Genomic DNA, 12,986 nt, shown 5'->3' on the forward strand with positions numbered 1-12,986 from the left:
TGTGGGGGAAGAGAGTATGAAAAATATACAACAGATTCACAAAAACCAAAAAGAACAGCACAAAAGTGTAATACAAAAGAAAATCATCAAACTACAAAATGAAAAACAAAAAGAAAGGAACGAAGAAGAAATACAAAATCAACTGGAAAACAAGATTTAAAATGGCAATAAATACATATCTATCAATTACCTAAAATGTCAATGGACTAAATTCTCTAATAAAAAGACATAGAGTGGAAGATTGAATAAAAAAACAGGAGCTTACAATATGCTGCCTACAAGGGAACCACTTTAGGGCAAAGGACACACATAGATTCAAAGTGATAAGATGGAAAAAGATATTTCATGCAAACAGAAATGACAAGAAAGTGGGTCTAGCAATACTCCTATCAGACAAAACAGACTCTAAAACTAACGTAATAAAGATAAAAAAGGATACTCTATAATGATAAAAGGGTCAATACAAGAAGAGGCTATTACACTCGTTAACATAACACTTGTTAACATATGCAATATAGGAGCACCTAAATACAAAAAGCAAATGGTAACAGACATAAAGGGAGAAACTGACAGGGATACAATAGTAAGAGACTTTAACACCTCACTCACACCAATGGAGAGATCTTCCAGATACAAAAAATCAGTAAGGCAACAGAGATACTAAATGATACAATAGAACAGTTAGACTTAATTGATATTTTCAGGACATTACATCCAAAAAAACCAGAATACACATTCTTTTTAAGTGCACATGGAATAATCTCTAGGACGAACCATATACTAGGGCAAAAAACAAGCCTGAACAAATTTAAGAGGATATAAATGATTTCAAGCATCTTTTCTGACCACAAAGGCGTGAAACTAGAAATCAACCACAAAAAGAGAAATGAGAAAAAAATGATTACATGGAGACTAAAAAACATGCTACAAAAACCAATGGGTTGATGATGCAATCAAAGAGGAAATCAGAAGATACCTTGAAACATGACATAAAAACAACCATACAAAATCTATGGCATGCAGCAAAAGAAGTTCTTATAAAGAAAAGAGCTCGTTCTTTGAAATGGTAAACAAAATCAACAAACCTCTCTTCAGGCTCATCAAGAACAGAGGACCCAAATAAACAAAATAAGAAATGAAAGAGGAGAAATAACAACCAGTACCACAGAAATTTAAAAAACCGTAAGACAATACTATGAACAATTATATGCCAACAAATTCAACAACCTAGAAAAAATGTACAATTTTCTAGAAACATACAACCCACCAAAACTGAATGAAGAAGAAAGAAAATTTGAACAGACCATTCACCTAGAAATGAAATACAATATGTAATGAAAAAACTCCCTGCAAACTGAAGTCAGGACCAGATGGCTTCACTGGGGAATTCTACCAAGCATACAAAGAAGAACTTATAAAAACCCTCCCCAAACTCTTCCACCAAAAGATTAAAAAGGGAACACTCCCAAAAGCATTCTAGAAAGCCACCATCACCCTGATACCAAAACAGTACCAAAAAAGAAAATTAAAGGTCAATATCTTTGATGAATATAAATGCAAAAATTCTCAACAAAGTATTAGCAAACCAAATCCAACAACACATAAAAACAAGATCATATACCACAATCAAGTTGGATTCATCCCAGGGTCAAAAAGATGGTTCAACATATAAATATCAATCAGTGTGTTAACACCATATCAACAAAAGAAAAGACAAAAAACACATGATCATCTCAATAGATGCAGGAAAAGCATCTGATAAAATTCAATGTCCATTCATGATAAAAACTCTTACCAAAGCAGGTATAGAGGGAACATATCGCAACATAATAAAAGCTGTTTTGACAAACCCCGAGCCAAGATAATACTCAATGGTGAAAAGTTGAAAGCCTCCCCGCTAAAATCTGGAACAAGACAAGGGTGCCCACTCTCACCACTTCTATTCAATATAGGATTAGAAGTCCGAGCCATAGCAATGGACAAGAAAAAGGAATAAAAGGTATCAAAATTGGAAAAGAGGTAAAATTGTCATTACATGCAGATGATATGACACTAAATACAGAAAACCCTATAGACTCCACACAGAAACTATTAGAACTGATAAATTCAGCAAGGTAATTATACAAGATTAACATACAGAAATCTGTTGTATTTCTTTACACTAACAATGAAATATCAGGAAGTTAAAAAAAAAGAAAAAATCCCTTTTAAAACCACATCACACACACAAAATATTTAGGAATAAACCTGACCAAGGAGGTGAAAGATTTATATGCTGAGAATGCTAGAAAATTGTTAAAGGAAACTGAAGATGATTCAAAGAAATGAAATCATGCTCTTGATTGGAAGAATTAATATTGTTAAAACGGCCATACTACACAAAGCAATCTACAGATTTAATGCAATCCCTATCAAGTTACTCATGACATTTTTCACAGAACTAAAACAAACAGTCCTCATATTTATATGGAACCATAAAAAAACCAGAATTACCAAAGCAATCCTGAGGAAAAATAACAAGGCTGGAGGCATAACCCTCTCAGACTTCAGAGAATACTACAAAGCTACAGTAATCAAAACAGTGTTGTACTGGCCCCCAAACAGACATATGGATCAATGGAACAGACAGAGAGCCCAGAAATAAACCAACATACCTACAGTCAATTAATCTTTGACAAAGGAGGCAAGAATATACAATGGAGAAAAGACATTGTCTTCAGCAACTGGTGCTGGGAAAGCTGGACAGCTGCATGTAAATCAATGAAGTGAGAACACACCCTCACGCCATACATAAAAATAAACTCAAAATAGTAAAGACTTAAATATAAGATGCGACACCATAAAACTCCTAGGAGAGAACATAGGCAAAACATTCTGACATAAATTGTACCAATGTTTTCTTAGGTCAGTCTCCCAAGGCAATAGAAATAAAGGCAAAAATAAACAAATTGGACCTAATCAAACTTATAAGCTTTTGCACAGGAAGGAAACCATATAAAGAAAAGACAAGCTACAGAAGGGGAGAAAATATTTGCAAACGATTCAATCAACAAGGGATTAACTTGCAAAATATACAAATAGTTCATACAACTCTATAACGAGAAAACAACCCAATCAATAACTGGGCAGAAGACCTAAATAAACATTTCTCCAAAGAAGACATACAGATGGCCAAGAGGCACATGGAAAGATGGTCAACATCACTAATTATTAGAGAAATGAAAATCAAACCTATAATGAGGTACCCCTCACACCAGTCAAAATGGCCATCATTAAAAAGTCTACAAATAACAAATCCCAGAGAGGGTTTGGAGAAAAAGGGAACCCTCCTATACTGTTGGTTGGAATGTAAACTGGTGCAGCCACTATGAAAACAGTATGGAGGTTCCTTAAAAAAACTAAATATAGAGTTGTCGTATGACCTAGGAATCCCACTCCAGGGCATATATCCAGAGAAAACTATAATTCAAAAAGATACATGCACCCCAATGTGCACAGCAGCACAATTTACAATTGCTGAGACATGGAAGCAACCTAAATGTCCACTGACAGATGAATGGATAAAGAAGATGTGGTATATATACAAAATGGAATAGGGACTTCTCTGGTGGCAAGCCACAACTATTGAAGCCCACGTGCCTAGAGCCCGTGCTCTGCAACGAGAAGCCACCACAATGAGAAGCCTGCGCACAACAACGAAGAGTAGCCCCCACTCGCCACAACTAGGAAAAAAGCCTGTGCGCAGCAGCAAAGACCCAATGCAGCCAAAAATAAATAATTAATTAATTTAAAAAGAAAAAAAAGTTTAAAAAAATGGACTGACTACCCCTCAGCCGTGAAAAAGAATGAAAGTATGCCATGCAGCAACATGGATGGACCTAGAGATTATCATACTAAATGAAATAAATCACAAAGAGAAAGACAAATACCATATGATATCACTTATATGTGGAATCTAAAATATGACATAAATGAACTTATTTACGAAAAAGAAACAGACTCACAGACATAGAAAATGTAAAAACTTATGGTTACCAAAGGGGAACAGGGGTGGGAGAGGGATAAATTAGGAGTTTGGGATTAGCAGATACAAACTACTATATATAAAATGGATAAACAACAAGGTCCTACTGTATAGCACAGGGAACTATATTCAGTATTCTATAATAAACCATAATGAAAAAGAGTATGTGTATATATATGTATAACTGAATCACTTTGCTGTACACCAGAAACTAACACAACGCTGTAAATCAACTATACTTCAATTAAAAAACATAAAATTTAGAAGTCTGTTAATTTTTCTAAACGGTTAGGTAAATACTTTTAATAAAGTATTTACTTTATAAGCAATAATAATTATACCTCAATATCTTTGAAGATCAGATTTAACTATAATAAACTGAATGTTTTATTCCCACAGGAAATGTCCAAGTACTATACTGAAAAAGGTTATCTGTCTATACATTCTCCTCCATCTATGTCATTTGTGCAAAGATGAAAGGATCTATATCTATCACATGTCTCTCCCATATATAATGAAGAAATCTATCTTTTAATGGACCTAGATTTCATCCAAGATCTACAAGCTACCTGATTTCTGGTGAGTCATTTAACTTCAATAATTTGATTTTCTCATATATCTTCACTTTAATCTGTACAGGATAAAAATGATTATATATTCATAATGGCATTTGATTTTAAGAGATTGGACTAAGAAAACTGCATTGGCAACTTGCCTGACAGGGAAGGCAACTTGCTACAACTCACCTATTGCTCTCAATAAGATAAAAGAACAATAGAACAAAATACTCTCTCACAGATAGCCAAGTCAAAGAGCACTAATGTAAATACATTATAAGTCCCAAAACCTTCACTACAGCAGAGCCACAGGAGCTGTAAGGCTATGAGGCCTTATATATAAAGCCCTGTCTGTAAGCTAGGGACTCAAAGAAATGTTTCATGTGTCTATATTTTTAAAAATTTCCTCCAAAACAACTTTTAAATCAGTTTTCCTCAATAAACACAACACAAACTCTCCTTCATTCATAATTAACAAGGCATTAGAAACGTACTCGTTTAGTCTGTACATTACCATGGAGTTTAAACTTTCATTATAATAGTGGTTTAAGAACTTACAGCATCTGCTTTACAAATGGTGTTGGCTACATGTCGACATAGCATCTTTAGCCAGTTTTCTTTTGGAAGTTCCTCTGATGTCATCTGGAAACTGAGCAGCACATTTGCCTGCTCTGTAGGTGGCCTTACAAGCAAGGCAAAAGCATTATGGCAATCTAGGGTTCCAGAATAATCACAAACATTAAATGTTACTCCTTGGAAAATGACAGACTTAACACAAGTTAAGTTCCCTCAGAGCAATGAAATTCCAAAAAATTATCTCTTCTCTACCTTTTCTGTCCCCTCTTTTTTTTTTTTTTTTTTTTTTTTTTTTTGCGTTACGCGGGCCTCTCACTGTTGCGGAGCACAGGCTCCGGACGTGCAGGCTCAGCAGCCATGGCTCACGGGCCTAGCCGCTCCACGGCACGTGGGATCTTCCCGGACCAGGGCACGAACCCGTGTCCCCTGCATCGGCAGGCGGACTCTCAACCACTGCGCCACCAGGGAAGCCCTCCCCTCTGTTTTTAACTGGACAAAGAATAGCATCATATTAAGTTGAAACACTGGAAAGAATTATAATAGTATGTACCATGTGAGGAACCAACAATGATATTGTTAAGTAAGCAGTATTTTCCATGACACTTAATATTTTCTTTGATGGGAGTTTTTAAAAATTAGATTATATCATTTCTTAGAATTCTAGAATTTAAGTTTTAAAATAAAGTGACATTGTAAGAATAATTCAATAATTCAACCTATTTAAATCAAGTTCAAATAAATAAAATACTCAAATATTAAAATTGTTAAAAAATGTTTTATGACCAAGATGCTAAAACAGAACCTATTTTAAACAATGAAGTCTTCCATAATTATAATCCAAAAGTATAAAGATCATTTAAGTGTATGTTCTATGTAACCTTTAATAAACCCAGAATTTGACAACTGAGTAAAGACAGCAATATAAGTTGCCATTCAAGTTTTTTTTAATTGTTTCTCATAAATTAAAAGCTTTCCATCATTTGCGGATGGGATCAGTAATGGAACCAGTTTTACACTGTAAAACTATATGCCTAAACAAGCAAAATATTGCCAGGCATGCACATCACTAAGTACTATTTTAAAAATTGATACTGCGTCAGTAGGTATAAACTTTTCCCAATTTCAGGCCTTCAAAGAATCCTCTCTAACACTCCCAAAGTATAGAGTAAAAGCTTTCCTTAATACACATTTGAGCCCATGTTGAGTCTACCATAGTTACTTTGGGTGTACTTACTCATGCACATCTATTCCTGGTCATATCCTAAGTGCATCCCTAACAATACAGCCATTGGCAACAGGGAAGGTTATAAGCTGTGGGGCACAAGTAATAGACTACAATTGCCTTTGGATTCTGAAGGAATAAAAATAAGTTTTGGTGTGGGAATGGGCACTATTTTGATATGTAACCACTTAAAAACTCTCTGTCCCTTAAGAGATGAATATATCCTTCAGATTGAGATAGTATTTTCATTTGAAAAAAATTAAAAATCTCCCAGTTCCTAGAGATGTGGTTGAAGTATAAGAACAATTACTTTGCCAGAACTAACCAACAATATTTAAAGATAATTTACCAGTTTAAAAAATATATATAAGGGAATCAAACTTTCAATGAATATAAACTATTTTTATCTAGCCAATAGTTTATCCAATGACCATACCTTCTGTCTCTCGTATGTCTAGCACCTTCTTAATCTGAGAAAGAGGCATTAGATGAATATGCTTAAGAGAAGCTGGGGGTCGGGTCTGGCCATGAGGACTCCTAAAAGTGCCAATAACCTTGTGTCGTTTTCTTGCTATCTGATTATAGAAAAAAAAAAGTCATCGTCAGTAACATAAAAAAAAAACACCAAATGCTTCAAAGTAAAATGGCACTAATCACATAAATCTATATGCAGCTTATTTAACTACCAGTCATTCCAAAATTACTATCTGATAAGAAGCATAGTTACTATGTGACAAATTCATACATATAACTATGTAGCAGAAATGCTCATGTTTATATGTGAAGAGCTCAAAAGTCAGGAAAACAGGATATATGGAAAAGATCCCAGAGGTATGAAAGAACTTAGAAGCACTGTGAGAAGTAACAGGATACAAAGGATGAAGGAACCTTCAATAAAATGCCTTGAATTCGGAAAGGGGAATAGTTGCTCTGGGATTGCTGCCTTGGGTTCAAAAGATAATTGATTTCAGTGTAAGTGCAGAATACACAATTATCTCAGATGCTTTGCAAGGCACTGAGGATAAAGGAGTGAATAATACAGAAATGGTTCTGGCTCTCATGATACCTACATACTACTGAAAAATAGGAAAATTAAAGTAACTAAATAATACATTAAAAATTGATACAAATTATAAAGTCAAGGTGCTATGTTAAGATATAACTTTACCTAAACTGGGAACTCATGCAAAGGAAGGCATAGGTAAAGTAATGCTGGAGAAGACAGGAGCAAAATCAGAAAGGACCCTGTGACTCATGATGTATTTGAGTTCTGTGAATTGTATAAGGTCTTTAAATTAATTTATTGTTTTCATTTCCATGAAATCCTAGTATATTATTTTGCCTTTTTAAAAGAACATTTCTTTGGGGGTTATAATCATCAACTGAAAGATATTAACACAAAATGATTTAGATTAAGCTACTTAATGAATTGAGATTGACTGGTCATTATCATGAATATGACAAAGTAAGGCTGAAAAATGTACTGTTGATAGCTTGTGTTGGCTAATGAGAAAAGATCAAAAGGCAGTCAGTATCATACTCACATTGATGCAGAAATATGACACAGATTTATGATACATATCAAATATTAAAAGCCCATTTACATTAATATATGAAAAAAGCAGATTCTTTAAATAATTATTTCCACTGTACTATTTGAATATACTTTTAATTTAGCTGAGCAAAATAAATAATTTTAAGGTTCATTTTTAAAAAGGAAAAACAATGACAAGTTCTAATATTGATGATACAAATGTTAGTCCATCAAGGTAAAAACTCAAAATACAGATACATCACCTGTCATGTTTAAGTGAAGTCAGTTTAGATCTTATCTATTTTAAATGCTTCTAACTTTTACCATTCTCTTCATTACAAATTTGCTCCAAGTTCTGTTTTTCTTTTAAACAAACAAGCTACAGAATAAGAGTTTATAAATCTAAAAGTCCAAATTATAAATTTGGAGTTCAAATTTAATGTTAGAAATAGAAATGTTACAGTTAATGTGATTCTGACATGGAGACTAAGAGAGAGTAGAACAAAAAGTCACTGAATTCAGGAAGATGAAGGAAGTGAGAAGCCAGGGTATCAGATAACAGACTTGGAGGCTACAAGGAATGACCAATGGCAGGAATTAAAATGGAAGGTAAGTCAATGAGCCAGTTGTAGAAGACTTCACAAAAATTGAAGGGGATGTAATACAAAAAAATTTAAAGTAAGCCTCAACTATCTAAGGATTAAGAGGATAAAGACCAGAATGGATTAGCAAAGGAAGTACAGATAACCTTACCTATTAGATGAATGGAGCCAGCTGACTTATGAACAGGAAAACTTACAAAAGCTTTAATACAAGCAAACAAACAGAACTACTAAGCAGCTACATGGTACTCAGTGAGCATGATACTGCAGATTCAAATAAAATATGATCAAAAATTGACTCTACCTAGTCCCTGTTCTCAAAAGCAGAGCAGGCTAAAGCTCACATTATGGGGGAGACAAGTAGTTCAGAATTATCTGCCTCATGGTTTTTTACAACTTTCTCAGTTCAGGGTAAGGTCAATTGTGTACAGTATTTTCACTGCCTTTACTTTTGTGTTTTGTGACAGTACTGACGAAATGAAAATACCATTTTTCACTAACCTCACAACAACAAAACTCTTTAACACAAGTAAATTTTTGGTGAGATTTTACTGCACCTGTAACTGTACTTGGCTTGTTCTCTAAGATTCCCTTGTATTTATACTTTAAAAACTCATGTGCAGTAGACCTTCAAGATGGCGGAGGAGTAAGACACGGAGATCATCTTCCTCCCCACATATACACCAGAAATACATCCGCATGTGGAACAACTCCTACAGAACACCCACTGAACGCTGGCAGAAGACCTCAGACTTCCCAAAAGGCAAGAAACTCCCCACGTACCTGGGTAGGGTAAAAGAAAAAAGAAAAAACAGAGACAAAAGAATAGGGACGGGACCTGCACCAATGGGAAGGAGCTGTGAAGGAGGAAGTTTCCACACACTAGGAAGCCCCTTCGTGGGTGGAGACTGCGGGTGGCGGGGCGGGGGGAGCTTCGGAGCCATGGAGGAGAGCGCAGCAACAGGGGTGCAGAGAGCAAAGTGGAGAGAATCCCACACAGAGGATCGGTGCCGACAAGCCCTCACCAGCCCAAAAGGCTTGTCCGCTCACGAGCTGGGGCGGGCGGGGGCTGGGAGGTGAGGCTCGGGCTTCGGTCAGGGGAGAGGTCTGGGGTTGGCGGCGTGAACACAGCCTGAAGGGGCTAGTGAGCCACAGCTAGCCGGGAGAGAGTGCGGGAGAGAGTCTGGGGCTGCCGAAGAGGCAAGAGATCATTGTTTTGGGGTGCACGAGGAGAGGGGATTCAGAGCACCGCCTAAATGAGCTCCAGAGACGGGTGCAAGCCGCGGCTATCAGCGTGGGCACCAGAGACGGGCATGAGATGCTAAGGCTGCTGCTGCAGCCACCAAGAAGCCTGTGTGCAAGTACAGGACACGACTCACACCTCCCCTCCCGGGAGACTGTGCAGCCTGCCACTGCCAGGGTCCCGTGATCCAGGGACAACTTCCCCGGGAGAACACATGGCGCACCTCAGGCTGTTGCAACGTCATGTGGGCCTCTGCTGTCGCAGGCTCACCCCACATTCCGTACCCCTCCCTCCGCCCTGCCTGAGTGAGCCAGAGCCCCCTAATCAGCTTCTCCTTTAACCCCATCCTGTCTGGGTGGGAACAGATGTGCTCAGGCGACCTACATGCAGAGTTGGGGCCAAATCCAAAGCTGAACCCCAGGAGCTGTGGGAACAAAGAAGAGAAAGGAAATCTCTCCCAGCAGCTTCAGGAGCAGCAGATGAAATCTCCACAGTCAACTTGATGTACCCTGCATCTGTGGAATACCTGAATAGACAACGAATCATCCCAAATTGAGGAGGTGGACTTCGGGAGCAACTGTAGACTTGGGGTTTGCTTTCTGCATCTCATTTGTGTCTGGTCTTATGTTTATCTTAGTTTAGTATTTAGAGTTTATTATCATTGGTAGATTTGTTTATTGCTTTGGTTGCTCTCTTCCTATTTTTTTTTTTAATATATAGATATTTCCCCCCTTTTCCTCTTTTTGTGAATGTGTATGTGTGTGCTTCTTTGTGTGATTCTGTCTGTACAGCGTTGCTTTTACCATTTGTCCTAAGGCTCTGTCTGTCTGCTTTTTTTTTTTAGTATAGTTTTTGGGGCTTGTTATCATTGGTGGATTTGTTTTTTGCTTTGGTTGCTCTCTTCTTTCTTTCTTTTCTTATTTTAATTACTTCTCATTCTTTTAATTTTTAATAAGGTTTTTATTTTTTATTTTAATAACTTAATTTTATTTATTTTTCTTTCTTTCCTTATGTCTTTTTTTCTCCCTTTTCTTCTGAGCCATGTGGCTAACAGGGTCTTGGTGCTCCAGCTGGGTGTCAGGCCTATGCCTCTGAAGTGGGAGAGCCAAGTTCAGGACGCTGGTCTACCAAAGAACTGCCGACTCCACGTAACATCAAACGGCGAAAGCTCTCCCAGAGATCTCCATCTCAACGCTAAGACCCAGCTCCACTCAATGACCAGCAAGCTACAGGGCTGGACACCCTATGCCAAACAACCAGCAAGACAGGAACACAACCTTACCCATGAGCAGAGAGGCTGCCAAAAATCATAATAAGGTCACAGACACCACAAAACACACCACTGGATGCGGTCATGTCCACCAGAAAGACAAGATCCAGCCTCATCCACCAGAACACAGGCACCAGTCCCCTCCACCAGGAAGCCTACACAACCCACTGAACCAACCTTAGCCACTGGGGGCAGACACCAAAAACAATGGGAACTACGAACCTGCAGCCTGCAAAAAGGAAACCCCAAACACAGTAAGTTAAGAAAAATGAGAAGACAGAGAAACACACAGCAGATAAAGGAGCAAGGTAAAAACCCAAGAGACCAAACAAATGAAGAGGAAATAGGCAGTGTACCTGAAAAAGAATTCAGAGTAATGATAGTACAGATGATCCAAAATCTTGGAAATAGAATGGAGGAAATACAAGAAGTGTTTAACACGGAACTAGAAGAACTAAAGAGCAAACAAACAATGATGAACAGCACGATAAATGAAATTAAAAATTCTCTAGAAGGAATCAATAGCAGAATAACTGAGAAAGAATGGATAAGTGACCTGGAAGATAACATAGTGGAAATAACTACCACAGAGCAGAATTAAGGAAAAAAGAATTAAAAGAACTGAGGATAGTCTCAGAGACCTCTGGGACAACATTAAACACACCAACATTCGAATTATAGGGGTCTCAGAAGATGAAGAGAAAAAGAAAGTGACTGAGAAAATATTTGAAGAGATTATAGTTGAAAACTTCCTTAATATGGGAAAGGAAATAGTCAGTCAAATCCAGGAAGCAAAGAGAGTCCCACACAGGACAAATCCAAGAAGAAACACGCCAAGACACAAATTAATCAAACTACTAAAAATTAAATACAAAGAAAAAATATTAAAAGCAGCAAGGGAAAAACAACAAATAACACACAAGGGAATCCCCATCAGGTTAACAGCTGATCTTTCAGCAGAAACTCTGCAAGCCAGAAGGGACTGGCAGGACATATTTAAAGTGATGAAGGAGAAAAACCTGCAACCAAGATTACTCTACCCAGCAAGGAACTCATTCAGATTGATGGAGAAATTAAAACCTTTACAGACAAGCAAAAGCTGAGAGAGTTCAGCACCACCAAACCAGCTTTACAACAAATGCTAAAGGAACTTCTCTAGGCAAGAAACACAACAGAAGGAAAAGACCTACAATAACGAACCCAAAACAATTAAGAAAATGGGAATAGGAACATACATATCGATAATTACCTTAAATGTAAATGGACTAAATGCTCCCACCAAAAGACACAGATTGGCTGAATGGATACAAAAACAAGACCCATATATACGCTGTCTACAAGAGACCCACTTCAGACCTAGAGACACATACAGACTGAAAGTAAGGGGATGGAAAAAGATATTTCATGCAAATGGAAACCAAAAGAAAGCTGGAGTAGCAATTCTCATATCAGACAAAATAGACTTTAAAATAAAGACGACTAGAAGAGATAAAGATGGACACTACATAATGATCAAGGGATCGATCCAACAAGAAGATATAACAATTGTAAATATTTATGCACCCAACATAGGAGCACCTCAATACATAAGGCAAATACTAACAGCCATAAAAGGAGAAATCGACAGTAACACAATCATAGTAGGGGACTTTAATACCCCACTTTCACCAATGGACAGATCATCCAAAATGAAAATAAATAAGGAAACACAAGCTTTAAATGATACATTAAACAAGATGGACTTAATTGATATTTATAGGACATTCCATCCAAAAACAACAGAATACACATTTTTCTCAAGTGCTCATGGAACATTCTCCAGGATAGATCATATCTTGGGTCACAAATCAAGCCTTGGTAAATTTAAGAAAATTGAAATTGTATCAAGTATCTTTTCCGACCACAATGCTATGAGACTAGATATCAATTACAGGAAAAGAGCTGTAAAAAATACAAAC

The 12,986-nt window shown here is 37.0% G+C and overlaps 1 protein-coding gene across 4 annotated transcripts in view; it reads right to left on the reverse strand.

The window, feature by feature from the left end:
* ECT2 (epithelial cell transforming 2) overlaps window positions 1-12,986 on the reverse strand; it is a gene marked incomplete at its 5' end in the record, with an annotated part of 58,742 nt that overhangs the window by 8,603 nt on the left and 37,153 nt on the right. For all 4 annotated transcript variants that reach the window (XM_079704724.1, XM_079704725.1, XM_079704723.1 and 1 more), the window contains 2 exons: window positions 5,140-5,294; window positions 6,816-6,954. In XM_079704724.1, coding sequence (XP_079560850.1) covers window positions 5,140-5,294; window positions 6,816-6,954 — 294 coding nt within the window. The remainder of the gene's footprint in view (window positions 1-5,139; window positions 5,295-6,815; window positions 6,955-12,986) is intronic.

The sequence above is a fragment of the Hyperoodon ampullatus genome, assembly GCF_949752795.1.
Source record: "Hyperoodon ampullatus genome assembly, chromosome: 5".
NCBI classification, from domain to species: Eukaryota; Metazoa; Chordata; class Mammalia; order Artiodactyla; family Ziphiidae; genus Hyperoodon; species Hyperoodon ampullatus.